This window comes from Mustelus asterias, chromosome 14, assembly GCF_964213995.1.
Source record: "Mustelus asterias chromosome 14, sMusAst1.hap1.1, whole genome shotgun sequence".
Classification (NCBI taxonomy): domain Eukaryota; kingdom Metazoa; phylum Chordata; class Chondrichthyes; order Carcharhiniformes; family Triakidae; genus Mustelus; species Mustelus asterias.
This window is the reverse complement of record NC_135814.1, coordinates 59,848,786-59,863,535: the sequence shown is the minus strand read 5'-3', so window position 1 is coordinate 59,863,535 and position 14,750 is coordinate 59,848,786. Positions and strand designations below refer to the sequence as shown.

The 14,750-nt window shown below is 39.8% G+C and overlaps 1 protein-coding gene across 1 annotated transcript; it reads left to right on the top strand.

Annotated features, from left to right (window-relative positions):
- Positions 1-46: 46 nt before the first annotated feature.
- Positions 47-13,666, top strand: fkbp7 (FKBP prolyl isomerase 7). Its single transcript, XM_078228490.1, has 4 exons — positions 47-380; positions 5,680-5,831; positions 8,081-8,208; positions 11,345-13,666. The coding sequence occupies exons 1-4, from the start codon at positions 178-180 to the stop codon at positions 11,504-11,506; spliced, it is 645 nt and encodes a 214-aa protein (XP_078084616.1). The 5' UTR covers positions 47-177; the 3' UTR covers positions 11,507-13,666.
- Positions 13,667-14,750: the final 1,084 nt, after the last annotated feature.

The following is a 14,750-nucleotide window of genomic DNA, read 5'->3' as shown; positions in this document are numbered from 1 at the left end:
ACGAATGGGATTGGGCGGTGGGGTCGCTGATTGACAGCTCGAGGAGCCAATGACAGTGAGGGTCGCCCGCCCCGAAGTCCGTTGTCTGGGTTACGTGGCCCGTTGCGACGTGGCAGCAGAGCTCGAGCTGCAGCTGACGGTTTACGGCGGTGTTCGTTAACCAACCTCATCTCCAGCATGTACCGACATAGCGCTTTGCTGTTTTACTCGCTGGTTTGCACTGTTCTCTTCGACGGCATTTGCGCGGAAGACGCGGAAGAAGTAAAGATAGAAGTTTTGTACAAGCCAGAAAACTGTCCTGTGAAGAGCAAACGTGGAGATGCGCTTAATGCTCATTACGATGGCTTCCTGGCAAAAGACGGCTCCAAAGTTTACTGCAGGTTAGTCGCCTGTCAGTGTTTTCTTCTACTTTACTTGGGAAATGACAAATTTGGATTTTACTTTGTACATTTTCTGCCAGTTCCATTCTGCACCTTTCCCTAAAGCCAAGTTGGTATTTCATGTTCGAAAGCAAAATACTGCGGATGCTGGAAATCTGAAATGAGACACTGAGGTCCATCTGTGGTGAGAGAAACAGAGGAGTTAAAGTTTCAGGCTGATGACCTTCCATCATTACTGGGAAAAGTTGGAACGGCACATGTAAGGGTGGGGTGGGATGGGAATGCAATAAGGAAGATCTGTGATGAATGGGGAGCAGGTGAGATTATTTGACAAAAAGATTATGCCATTTGGGAGTGGTGATGAAAGAGACAAAATATGTGCCTAGGTGAGGTGTGAATGGCAGAATGATGAACAGAGGCAGTCCAAAAGCAAAAATAAGGAAGAAACAGGACTGCAAGAACAAAACCTGCAAAGAACATGGGGGAAGAGATTACAGTCTGAATTTGTTGAACTCAAATGTTGAGTTCAGAAGGCTGTAAATGCCCGATTGAAGGATAAGGTCCTCTTCCTCGAACTTGCATTGAGCTTTATTTATTGGAGTTGCTCCAATCCCAGTTGGTGTTACTACTGGACTGGAGCTCCCAGAATTGGAATGATAACAAAGAAATGGCAGAGGAACTGAATAGTTACTTTGCATCAGTCTTCATGGTGGAAGACACCAGTGCGATGCCAGAGCTCCAGGAGAATTGGGGGCACAGGTGAGTGCAGTGGCAATCACTAAGGAGAAGGTTCTGGGGAAACTGAAAGGTCTGAAGGTGGATAAATCACCTAGACCGGATGGACTACACCACAGGATTATAAAAGAGATAGCTGAGGAAATTGTGGAGGCATTGGTAGTGATTTTTCAGGAATCGCTGGAGGCAGGGAGGGTCCGAGAGGACTGGAAAGTAGCTAATGTAACACCGCTGTTTAAGAAGGGAGGGAGGCAGCAGACGGGAAATTATAGGTCAGTTAGCCTGACTTAGGTCATTGGCAAGATTTTAGAGTCCATTATTAAAAATGAGATTGCAGAGTACTTGGAAGTGCATGATAAAATAGGACTGAGTCAGCACGGCTTTGTCATGGGGAGGTCATGTCTGACAAATCTGTTAGAGTTCTTTGAGGAGGTAACAAGGAAGTTAGATAAAGGAGAACCAGTGGACGTGATTTATTTAGATTTCCAGAAGGCCTTTGACAAGGTGCCGCATAGAAGACTGTTAAATAAGTTAAGTGCCCATGGTGTTAAGGGCAAGATCCTGGCATGGATAGAGGATTAGCTAACTGGTGGAAGACAGAGAGTGGGGATAAAGGGGTCTTTTTCAGGATGGCAGCCGGTGACTAGTGATGTGCCTCGGGTCAGTGCTGGGACCATAACTTTTCACAATATACACTAACGATTGGGAAGAAGGAACTGAAGGCACTGTTGCTAAGTTTGCAGATGGTACAAAGATATGTAGAGGGACAGGTAATATTGAGGAAGCGGGGGTGGGAGGCTGCAGAAGGACTTGAACAGGTTAGGAAAGTGGGCAAAGAAGTGGCAGATTGAGTACAATATGGAAAAGTGTGAGGTTATGCACTTTGGAAGGAGGAATGGAGGCATAGACTGTTTTCTGAATGGGGAAATGCTTAGGAAGTCAGAAACACAAAGGGACTTGGGAGTCCTTGTTCAAGATTCTCTTAAGGTTAATGTGCAGGTTCAGTCAGCAGTTAGGAAAGCAAATGCAATGTTAGCATTCATGTCGAGAGGGCGAGAATACGAGAACAGGGATATACTTCTGAGGCTGTATAAGGCTCTGGTCAGACCCCATTTGGAGTATTCTGAGCAGTTTTGGGCTCCGTATCTAAGGAAGGATGTGCTGGCCTTGGAAAGAGTGCAGAGGAGGTTCACAAGAATGATCTCTGGAATGAAGAGCTTGTTGTACGAGGAATGGTTGAGGACTCTGAGTCTGTACTCATTGGAGTTTAGAAGGATGAGGGAGGATCTTATTGAAACTTACAGGATACTGCAAGGCCTGGTTGGAGTGGATGTGGAGAGGATGTTTCCACTAGTAGGAAAAACTAGAACCAGAGGGCACAACCTCAGGCTGAAGGGACGATCCTTTAAAACAGAGATGAGGAGGAATTTCTTCAGCCAGAGAGTGGTGAATCTGTGGAACTCTTTGCCGCAGAGGGCCGTGGAAGCCAGGTCATTGAGTGTCTTTAAGACAAAGATAGGTTCTTGATTAATAAGGGGATCAGGGATTATGGTGAAAGGGCAGGAGAATGGGGATGAGAAAAATATCAGCCATGATTGAATGGCAGAGCAGACTCGATGGGCCGAGTGGCCTAATTCTGCTCCTGTGTCTTATGGTCTAATTGGACCCTGATCCAAAAGACTATAACTTTTTCTTTTTTTAAGAAAATGTGGATGAACAGTGCCAGAGGGCTGCCAAATAGCTTTCAACAACAAAAAAATGTATTAAACACAAAAGGTTTGACGACAATACGATATTCCTTCACACTCACTTGTCTTTGCAAATGTACACAGATTTTAAGTATAACACAGGTTACAAAATACATCTTGTGCTATAAGGTTTTCAGTAAGTAGCAGTCCCAGGCTAACTGTGGTCAGGCCACCCTGACTCTGAAACCAAGCAGCAGATGCCACTCAATCGATCTTCTGTGAGTTTCTCCTCAAATTTCCCCGAGATAATTGTCACACGATTGTTGTATGGAGTTATTCCTCCAAGAGGAAAATCAAATTCTTCTCTTTATTAATCAGGGAGATTGTAACTGTCTGCACTGCTTGACTCTGTTTATTTTCTCAATTGAATAAAGGTTTGTGATGTCAAGCAGCCTGCGTGAGCGATCTTAAACTGAAGTTCCTAATCTGCTGAATATGATGATACTGTAGTGTAATTTTGTTTTTAATTTAAGAATATTTCTGTAAGTTTTCCTTAGGAAAATGAAATTAAGCTGCTCTGGTGCGTCAATTTTTGCATTCTTACATTCAGCTCTGGCCTATTTTGTCAATGTGATTTAATTTTTTAGCTATGGTGGTCATATCTTTTAACCCATGTTTACTTTGAAGATGACAGAAATTCAGCCTCCTTCAGCTGACCTGTATTTTTGAGCTGACATTTTGATACTGAATACAAGTTTGTATTTCTTTACAGTAATAAAACAAAACATTAATAGGTTAGTACCTAAAGTAAACTGAAGAACACTTTAATCTTTAATCACTGTCATCCCTTTCTCCTCTTATTCTGATTTATTTATTTTGACTTGTTCAACTGTTTACGTTTATTATCGCTATGTACACTTTTCTCTTTGCTTTTCTTATCATTCTAAAGTTTCTTTTTCAATATCGCTCATTAAAAACCAATGATAGCCAGGCATGATCTTTGATGAGATTAGGCCAGTTTCTAATGCGGATTATATTATGTATTGAACATTTTTCTTAAGTTTTATCATTCACTCTCAAAGAAATAAAGGTGAATTTCCATTTTGTGCTGTCACCTGATTGACCATTTTGAACAGATTGGCGTGAATTGTTCAGTTACCATTTTTCAGCTAAGAAGCTTTCATTATGATGGTATGAAGAACAATATTTAATATTATAAATAAAATGGAGATACTGTAAATGTTATTGTTTAGTATTATTGAAACATGAAGCAATATAACTAGATATACTTCCAGGTCATTTATACCTTGTGTAGTCATTGAAAACGATTCTGAATTCTTTAGAGTGAAGCTTGTATTCGGATAAAGTTTTTTTTTGCTCTTAATAGAGACCTTTCTCGTCAGACTAGCAAACAGTTTAAAAAACACTTACACTCTCGATATGGAGCAATTACCAGAGGCAATCCCAGCATAAATTATAATTAAATATCTACTTGTAAGGGCGGCATGGTGGCACAGTGATTAGCACTGCTGCCTCACAGTGCCAGGGACCTAGGTTTGATTCCCTGCTTGGGTCACTGTCTGTGTGGAGTTTGCACATTCTCCCCGTGTCTGCATGGGTTTCCTCCGGATGCACCGGTTTCCTCCCATAGTCCAAAAGACATGCTGGTTAGGTGTATTGGCCATGCTAAATTCTCCCTAAGTGTACCCGGACAAGTGCCCAAGTGTGGCAACTAGGGGATTTTCACAGTAACTTCATTGCAGTGTTAATGTAAGCCTACTTGTGACACCAGTAAATAAACTTTTAAAACTTCTAAACTTGCGTTTAAGTCATAATTCTATTAAGGTTGAGATGTGGTAAGATTTAAATGTCTGGCTTTAATATGGGAATAGTAATCCAAATCGGTCACAACCGAGCACTGGTCCTCACACTCGTGCCATTTCTAAGTAGCATACGATTTCCTCAATGGGTCAGGATTGTTTGTTTTTTGTTGGGTCATTGTAAGAAACAACATCTGAGGGGGAAATCCTTACACCCTGTGGAATGTTCATTCTTTACAAGGTCCTGTAGAATCTTTAAAATAAGGCTAAGTACTAATCGCAATAAAAACAGAAAATGCTAGAAAATTTTAGCGGGTCTGACAGCATCTGTGGAGAAAGAACCAAGCTAACTTTAAGAGTCTGAATGAGTCTTTGAGGGTCATTCAGACTCAAACTTAGCTCTGTTCTTTCTCCACATATGCTGTCAGACCCTGCTGAGATTTTCCAGAATTTTCTGTTTTAATTTCATTTCCAGCATCTGTAGTAATTTGCTTTCATATTATACTAATATGCTGTTCTGCTGCAATATTAGGGATGTGCACAAGCTGACCATGGATTATTGGCTTCCTGATAACTATTGTAATGGTAGAACTAAACAAGAAAATCTTTACAATATCTTAGCATTGTTAGAAAGTAAACCAAAGTGTGCTTTTGCTGCACAATTGGGACACCAGAGGGTTGGAAAGGAAGATTGAATAAAGTTGTGGGACATGACTATGGTAAGGGATCATATAACTTAGTTTATTGACCCTGTAACTTAGTTTATGGATTGAGAAGGATGGCAGCCACCTCCAATGTACATTAATTTCTGAAGTGCATTTCAGTATAACAAATTCAAATGAAGAAATGTCCTGAATACATTTTCAACTTGCTTTGTGTCCTAAGGATGTCATATTTGGATTATGTATGGGGGGAAATATTGTCCTTTTACTTTATGTTTTGGTTAGGTGGTCCAACTTCTCTGCAAAACAGCTTTCATAATTGTAATTCTGTATTTTGATTTGTTGAAAGATTTATGACCTAGCTAATTGAAGAAAGCATTTCATATTCCTACAGTCGTACAGACAATGAAGGCCACCCTAAGTGGTTCATACTTGGTGTTGGGCAAGTGATAAAAGGATTAGACATTGGTATGACTGACATGTGTGAAGGAGAAAAAAGGAAGTTACTTATACCACCTTCCCTGGGATATGGAGTAATTGGCAGAGGTAATATTCAAATTCAATTTAACAGTTTTTCCTGTTTATTTTTAAAATTTGTTATTGAAGCCTCATTAATGTAATACAAATAACACAAAGTCTCTCCAGTTTAACTTGTAGATAAACATTGAATGTATGACATGGTCATTAACATACACACTTGTGTTCTATGAATTTCATCTGTGAAACAACAATGATTTAATGCATGTTACTTAACAGTGGAAGATTTTGGCCAACAGCATGAACATTATTTCAAAACTCTTCAGATTATTTTGGAAGAAAATATAATCTAATACCGTGGCATTTCCTGCACTTTTATTGTTTATTAAAGGAATGTTTGGAATGTTTTGGGCATAGAACTAATTGTGCATGAACCTAACAATATTATTTACTACTTTTTTACATGTAATATATTCTTCTGTATTGCCTTGACTAATTGGTAATGCCTCACTTTTAACTGTTTAAAATTTTGTACAGTTCATGAGAAGAAGCTTGTCCATCTACATAATCCATTGATAACTTGGGCAGTTATGCATGCTGAGAAAGATGAACCTCTGGTGTAGAGTAGAGTGCATGTATTTATTTCTACACGGTACGTACACTCAAAGTTGGTCCTGGAATTACTAGCTTCACTAATATTAATAAAAATAATAGACTTCTGACCAAATAAAAATGAAGAATCACTTTAAAGATTGTGTGGGTCAAAAGGAAAGCATGTCAGTGCTTTGGTAATTTTGACAGTAAATGAGACCTCATCAGCATTACTAAAGTAATAAGCACTAATAATAAAAATCAAGGTGATGGATTTGTGTTAAGAATGTTTTCCATGAAAATAGAACTCATCAATGTCAGTATAATAATGCCATGGTTGGAAGGATGGGTCTAGAGTAGGCAATTTTCCAAAAGTGAGTAGTGCAGGAAGATTAAAATGGGTTTTGTAAGGTGACAGATACTAAAAGAAGGGGGAAGAAAAGGTTAGACTTTGGTGGACCAAGCAACAACCTACAGCAAGATAGGTCTCACTTTCCCCATGGAAGTGAGCAGTCAGCATACTAATCTTGAAGAATTGGCATATCAAAAGTTAACATGGGGCAAGTGGGAAATCATGCTGTTGAAAGACCTTTGCCTTGTCATTCTGCACCAATAACCATTGATTTAATTAGTACTTGACTATCAAGATTTGTCTTTTAATATGGGAATCCAGAATTGGTCACAACTGAGCACTGGTCCCCAAACTCATGCCATTCTTAAGCAGCATATGATTTCCTGAATGGGTCAGGATTGCTTCTTATTTGTTAGGTGATAAACACAACAACATCTCTGAGGAGGAAATTCCTATACTCTGAGGCCTCTCTCCTTTACAAGGTCCTGTACAATCTCCAAAATAAGGCCAAGTACTAAAGACATGGACTTGTTGCAATTTTAAAAAATGTTTTACTCCACCCTTAAAATGACAAAGCCTATGCTCAGAGTGGACAGGAAAACCCAAATCCAATCCTTTCTCCAGAAACCGAATTCGAATTCCAGTTGAATCCAATCCATGGTTCCCACAAGAGAGGCAAACAAGATCCAAGCTGACAACATAAGACATTGCACCACATCTCAGGCTTGATCTGATGCTTGAACTTAGCCAAAAGACCAAGTGGACCATTGGCCTCCTGATAACTATCAAAATGGTAGAACTGAACAGAAGGAGTTTCTTGACAATACTTAGCATGGTGGGAAATTAAACTAAAATGGACAGAGCTTTCTCTGTGCAAACAGGACATCACTGGGATAACTGAAGTTATAGGATGTGGCTGTGGTGAGGGATCAAAAGGCACAGTACCTGTTTGAGTCAGGAAACAGTTTTTCAGTCTTACTTATTACATTAAAGAACATGTTTAAAACTTTAATTACTACCTGAGAATCATGATTTGAATGTCTGTCTTCAATATGGGAATAGTAATCCAGATTGGTTAGAGCAGAACACTGGCCCCCAAATTCGTATGCCGTTCCTAGGTAGCACATAGATTCCTCAATAGGTCAGAATTGCTTGCTATCTGTTGGGTTATTTTGCACAACAACAATTCTGAAGAAATCTCAGGCATCAGGCATGAGCACCATTTTCTTTGACAAATATAAGGCTCAACTGCCCTGTCCATTTGGATGAAGGACGAAACAACAGAAATTGTAGTACTTATGGGGGAAATGAAGGCCAGATGTAAACCAAGCATACCTTTACATAAAAGGGAAATAATGTTTGGTTTTCTATTCAGAAAAGATACCGCCCAATTCAACCCTGATTTTCGAAATTGAACTCTATGCTGTGAGACGGGGGCCAAGGAGTGTGGAATCTTTTAAACTGATTGATTTGGATGGTGATAAAAAGCTTTCCCGTGATGAGGTATGTAAATATTTTTTTTTGGAAGGGTTGGTTATAGTTATGAAAATATTTGAAGCCCGTTCTTCTTGTGAAAAATGTTGTGTTAAATTTTTTGAAAGCGAGACATTGCCATTTTGAACTGATTCATGTAAGTAACTATATCACATTGGTACTAAAGTGAAAGTCTATCTGTAGGCAAATGCTTTGCACTGCGACTGCATGCCAAAAATGGATAATGTTCTATTTCAAGCATTATCACCGTGATGCACATAATGCAATTTCAACTAAAATCATTTCAGCCTATAGTGCCTGTTCCTGATCTTCTTCCACTAACTTTATGGCAGTGCATTTCAAACCACAACTCATATTTTAAACAAAAAAAGTTTCTTCAAGTTATCTCTGGTTCTTTTGCCAATCACCTTTTTAAATCTGTGTCCTGCTGCCAATCTAATAAAGCTTTTCTGCTGCCTCTCCAAGGCCTTGACATCCTTCCTTAAAGGTGTGGTGCTCAGAATTGAACACAATACTTGACTGAAGGCTAACCAGAGTTATGAAGGTTTAGCATAACTTCCTTACTTTTGTACTCTCTTAATAAAGTCAAGGACCCATATGATTTTTTAAAAACAGCTTTCAATTTGTCATGCCACCATCAAAGATTGATGTGTATATATAGACCCCTAGCTCCCTCTTTTCCTGCATTCCCTTTAAATTGGTACCATTAAGTGTCCTTATTCTTCCGACCAAAATATTATCACTTCACACTGCTCTGCATTAAATTTCATCTGCCCATTTTACCAGTCTATTTTTGTCTTACTTTTTCATGGGATGTGGGTTTCACTAGCTAGACCAGCATTTATTGCCCATCCTTTACTGCTCTTGAGAGTGATGGTGAGCTGTCTTCTTGAACTGCTGCAGCCATATGTTGAATGAACATCCACAATGCTGTTAGGAAGGATGTTCCAGGATTTTGACCCAGGAACAGAGAAGGAACGACAATATAGTTCCAAGTTAGGAGATGAGTGATTGCAGGTGGTGGTGTTCCTATGTCATGAGTCTGGAAGGTGCTGTCAAAGTTTCTGAATTTCTGGACTGCGCCTTGTTAATGGAACACACTGCAGCCACTGCATCAGTGGTGGAGGGAGTGAATGTTTCTGCATGGACTGCAAACTAAGAGAGCTGCTTTGTCCTGGATGGTGTTGAGCACTGCTCTCATCCAGACAAGTGGAGAGTATTGACTCTTGACTTGGTGCCTTGTAGATGGTGGACAGGCTTTGGAGAGTCAGGAAGGGAGTTACTCTTTGCAGAATTCCCAGTCTCTGACCTGCTCTTGTATTGCATGGCTGGTCCAGTTTAATTTCTGGTTAATGGTAACCCTAGGATGTTGGGGATTTAGTGATGGTAATGCCATTGAATGTCATGGGGAGATGGCTAGATTCTCTCTTGGTCATTGCCTGGCATTTTGTGGCTAATTTTACTTGCCACTTATCACCTCAAGCCTGAATGTTGTCTGGGTTTAGCTGTATGTGGACACGGACTGCTTCACTAATTAAGCAATTGCAAATCGTGCCACATATCATGTCATCTTCATTGAATGTCCCCACTTCTGACCTTCTGATGGAAGGAATGTCATTGATGAAGCGGGCAAAAATGATTGGGCATAGGGCACCCCCACTCCTGCAGTGATGTCCTAGGACCAAGATGATTGACCTCCAACAACCACAACCATCTTCCTTGATGCTTGGTATGCCTCCAACCAGTGGGGAGTTTTCCCCTGATTCCCATTGGTTTCAGTTTTGCTAGAACTCCTTGATGCCACACTTGTCAAATGCAACCTTGATGTCAAGGGCAGTGACTCTCACTTCAGTTCAGCTCTATTGTCCATGTTTGGACCAAGACAGCAAATGCGTCAGATCCTGGTGGCCCAAACTGAGCATTAGTGAACAAATCATTGCTGAGCAAATGCTACTTGATAGCACTGTCAATAACACTTTCCATCATTTTGCTGATGAGCTCATCCTGCAATCAGTTACTATCCTCCTCATTGTTTACTTCACCAACTTTCCTATGAAATAACAAAGTTTTGAAATTATATCCTGTATATTCAAGCCTTGATCACTAATTTATATCAAAAAGAGCAATGGTCAAAATCTGACTCCTCGGGGACCAGACACCATTAATATTTTTTCTGTCCCTTACAACTGTTCAACATTATTCTATTTTCTGTTCCTTAACCAATTTCATATTCACACTTCAAAACTAGCAAAACTGAAGTCAAGGTTCACTAATGTCCTTTAGGTGAGGAAAGCTGCTGTCCTTGCCTGGTCTGGCACTTCCATCTAGAAGGACAAGGGCAGCAGATAAAAGGGAACACCACCACTTGCAAGTTCCCCTCCAAGCCACTCACCATCCTGACTTGGAAATATATCGTCGTTCCTTTGCAGTCGCTGGGTCAAAATCCTGGAATTTCCTCCCTAACGGCATTTTGGGTCAACCCACAGAACATGGACTGCAGCGATTCAAGAAGGCAGCTCACCAGCACCTTCTCAAGGGCAACTAGGGACGGGCGATAAATGCTGGCCAGCCAGTGACGCCCATGTCCAAAGAATGAATAAAAAAAACTTCCCTGTGTGTGTTACAGTTCACTCGGGTAGTCCAAATTCTGGTAAGCATTTTACATGTGTGTTGTAGGCTGGGGCTATGGGTAATGATGGGAGGGAACTTTCTTTCTATTACATGACTAACAAGAAATCTGTTCTATTACATGGCTACAAGGAATCTGTCCTGCTTTTACCGCCTGCCATGGTATGTGTTGGAAGGATTTGCAGTTTGATGCTTAACCTATTTGGCCAGATTATGAACGCACCTTCCTTAGTCACCAAGTCTTGGGGTGGACTGGCTCAGAAGCAGCGATGCTACCTACTGTACCACAAGACCACATCATTCACCTTGCTATCTCTTTAATCTCATAGGCTTTAATTTTGCTCACTAGTCTATTGTGTGGTACTTCACCTACTACACTACCCTTGGCCGCACTACCCTCAACTTTCTACTTTATTGAAAAATTTGATCAAATTGATTTTCATGTCATTCTTACAAGATCTACAATTGCCTCACTTCAAAGCAGATTTGAAATAAATTCTCCTTTTATTAATTTCAGCTGAACATGTATTTGCAAGAGGAATTTAAGAGAGATTCTAGGAACCAAGATCCTAATTACAAAGATCGTGTCCTCACTGATATACTCCTAAAAAACGATCATGATGGAGATGGCTACATTTCTGCCAGGGAGTACAATGTTTTTCAGCATGATGAGCTGTAGCATTTGTGCTCTTAAGATGTTTCGTATCAACCTGACTAAAATACAGCTTTTTCAGTAATACTACTTGAATATTTTAATACTTGCCTTGTTACTTCAGAATACAAAATATTTTTGTCAAAATGTTGACCTTTTGATACATAGAAGTTATCTTAAGCCTAATATTGAGATTAAAATTCAAAGACTGTGGAACTGGATCACTCCAGTGTTCGTATTTTAAAAATATTGGATTGTACACTGACAATTAAAATAAATGTTTTGAAATAATCAGCTGTAATTTCATGCCTTATTTTTGCATATTGACTGTTTGTTAGCTACTTGTTGTAACTATTGAAATTGTATAACTAATTATTGCCGTTAGAAAATGCAAGCTAGGGTGTGAAAAGATGCAGGAGCTAAGGGAACTTAGATCGTGAAAATAAAATTGTCCTTTGTATTGTTCAGCCAGTCCTTTGCTTGGGGCCCCATAAATCTGCCAACCAAAAGAAAGCATATTTTCTGCCTTCAATATAATTGGTAACACAGTTGCTTTCTTTAATGGACAGAAGTGGATCCGAAACTTGTTGATAAAACACCATCTTCAGGTTTGCCTGCTGAAGAGAACGAAGTTCAAGGAGTATAGCAAGGTGATGGTCCCTGAGTAAGTGCAGCCCCTTTTAAGGATAATTGCTCATGGGAATAGGAGGAGACTTCCCCAGCCAGGTAAGCATAAATGAGGTTTGGATAAAATGAGTGAATGCCAGATACAACCACTAGAGGGCACTGACACCAAGGTACAAAGATCACTGAGTGAGGACAGGATAATCATGTTAGAATCGCAAAAGGTTCAGATTGACACCAATTGGTTGGGATTCCCAGTGTTTGGGAAGTAATTTACAATTCCAAATAGATCTTATCACCTGCCAGGTAACTAGACAAATTAGTTTAAATGCAAGAAGATTAGTCTCCAGCCATATTATGTATACCCACACAAGTTACCATGTCTACTCTTATGCCCAGAAGTAATAACCATTTGTGTCTAAGACCAATAATTTCTGTCCACGCCAGTTCAAATTCTGGTTTTCCGACTTACCTAGCAATTTATACATCCTAAGTGTGCAAAGTTCAGCTTTTTTCTACAGGTAGTCAGTATGTCTGGGAGGAATGCAGTTCAGATACTGGGAGAGTAGAATAATTACTCATTTCAACCTTACGTTATGTTAAGTTGAGTTAATGGACTTTTGTTTACTTGAATTCCCCTGAGACTTCAGATTAGAGTGATTGACAGGGTCATGTGATATTGTGGTTTATGTGCAATCCTGGATCTGAAGCAGAGAAAGAAAAAGGCTTTTGCAGAAAGGTGTGGAGTTTGGCTGTTCTGGTTGAAGTTGAGAGTTTTGCAGGCTTCTGAAAGCTCTATATACCTCTGAAAACTCTAAGGCTGTCTACACTCATAGCAAGTATATGAGTGATTGCTAACTATATTTAAAAGGGGGTTTTATGTCTAAGAAGGATGTTACTTATTTGGAACTGAAATAGTGATACGTTAGAGATTAGAGCTGTTTCTTTTCATGTTTAAAGAGTGTTCAATTGTTAAGAGTTAAGCTGTTTCATTTTGTTAGAGTCATACTTAAATTGTGTTATGAATAAAGCTTGTTTTAATAAAAAGATCCCTAATATTTCAGTGGAATTGCTCTTGGAGTGAAGCATCCTTTCCTCACATGTATGTCAAAATAGAAAACTCGTTAGGGTCTCGTCTGGCTTCATAATATACTTTGGGACTCTAATAATAGCTATTTCCTGTCCTTATACTACACCAGTCCTCTTTGAACTGGAACAATGGGCACCCAATGTTGCATTTATCCGCTTTGTTCATTGATCATTTACAAACAATAATCATTGCCAATGTTAAGTTTCAATGACTTATTAATGAGTCACTTTCCACAGTAAGTAAGGATGTAATAAGTATTTCCCTAAAAACCTAATTGATAGGTGTAAGTGGATATAGATACAACTTCTGTGCAAATGTATATCTTTAATTGGTATATGCTAATTTCTTGTAACTGGATGTTAACTATAAATGCCTGATTAATTCCTGGATCGAGGCTCTCCCTGATGAACCACTAGTTGGAGCCCTGGGGCCAACCTGTACTATAGTTCTAATAAAGGCATTGTCTGAAACTCAAAGTCTTGGCCTGTTTTTCTCATGAGTGAGTGAAGTACACTATAGTTGAATAGCTGTATTTTTATCCCTAACAATTTCATGTACATGCTGATACAGAGAGGGTTAAGCTGTCATTTGTGGTGCATTGCATGGTCAGGTACAGTTTAATTGCTACTTTTGTCAAAGCAAAAATCTGTATATTTATATCTGCTTTTTGGACAACCTAAAGCAATAGTGGGTGGAGTCACACATTCCTCTGGATAACCATCACGCTTATTTTGGAATTTAATGGAGTCCACCAGAGAGGTCTAGGTGGCAGGTGGCCCCATACAATTCACAGGAAAGACCATGTGGCCCATTCCCCAGTTACTCAGTGCAGGAATAAATGATACAGGATACCCTACTGACCATGTAAACTCATTATTGAGCCACATAAAAGCCATTATTCCTGTGTCCACTGGGTGGTTCAGAGATTCGGGCAAACTTGTACAGGTCTCCTGTGCCTGCAGGCCATTCAGAAAATACTAGTGGGTTTGCAATTAGGCTCCCTAATGTCTGTGAAGGCACAATGGCCAATTGGATGAATGGCAACAGGGAGGGGGTGCCTGCTAATACCCCTCCTGCCTTTGTATACAACTACTCTTGTTTGGTGACCAACCCTCCCCGCCTCCCCCACTTTCCCCATGACGCATAGCCCATGTCCACACTTGCCTGTCTAATGATTTAGCAGTAATTCTTAGTGAAGACTTCACTAAATTTCACACTGCCAGCTATGGATAGGTCTCCAATTGGCTTGATCGCAGCGGTTGAACTTCTTCCCTACTGGAGGCTTAACTCTATGGAAGGCTGATGCTGCACACTCATTGCACTTAGACATAATTGAGTATGTATTGGAGAGCTTACATCGGTTTCCCACCAGTTCTACCATCATTGGGCTGAATCCATGTCATCCATGCTAAATTTGTCCATAGCTTCAGATTATCTTCCTACAATATAGATATCTTGAAGAAAGTTTGTAGTCTTATGGTTATCTTGGTGATCATTACTCCCAATTATGAAATAAACCTTAAGCCCCTTTCATTAACTTATACAGAATTCCAATTC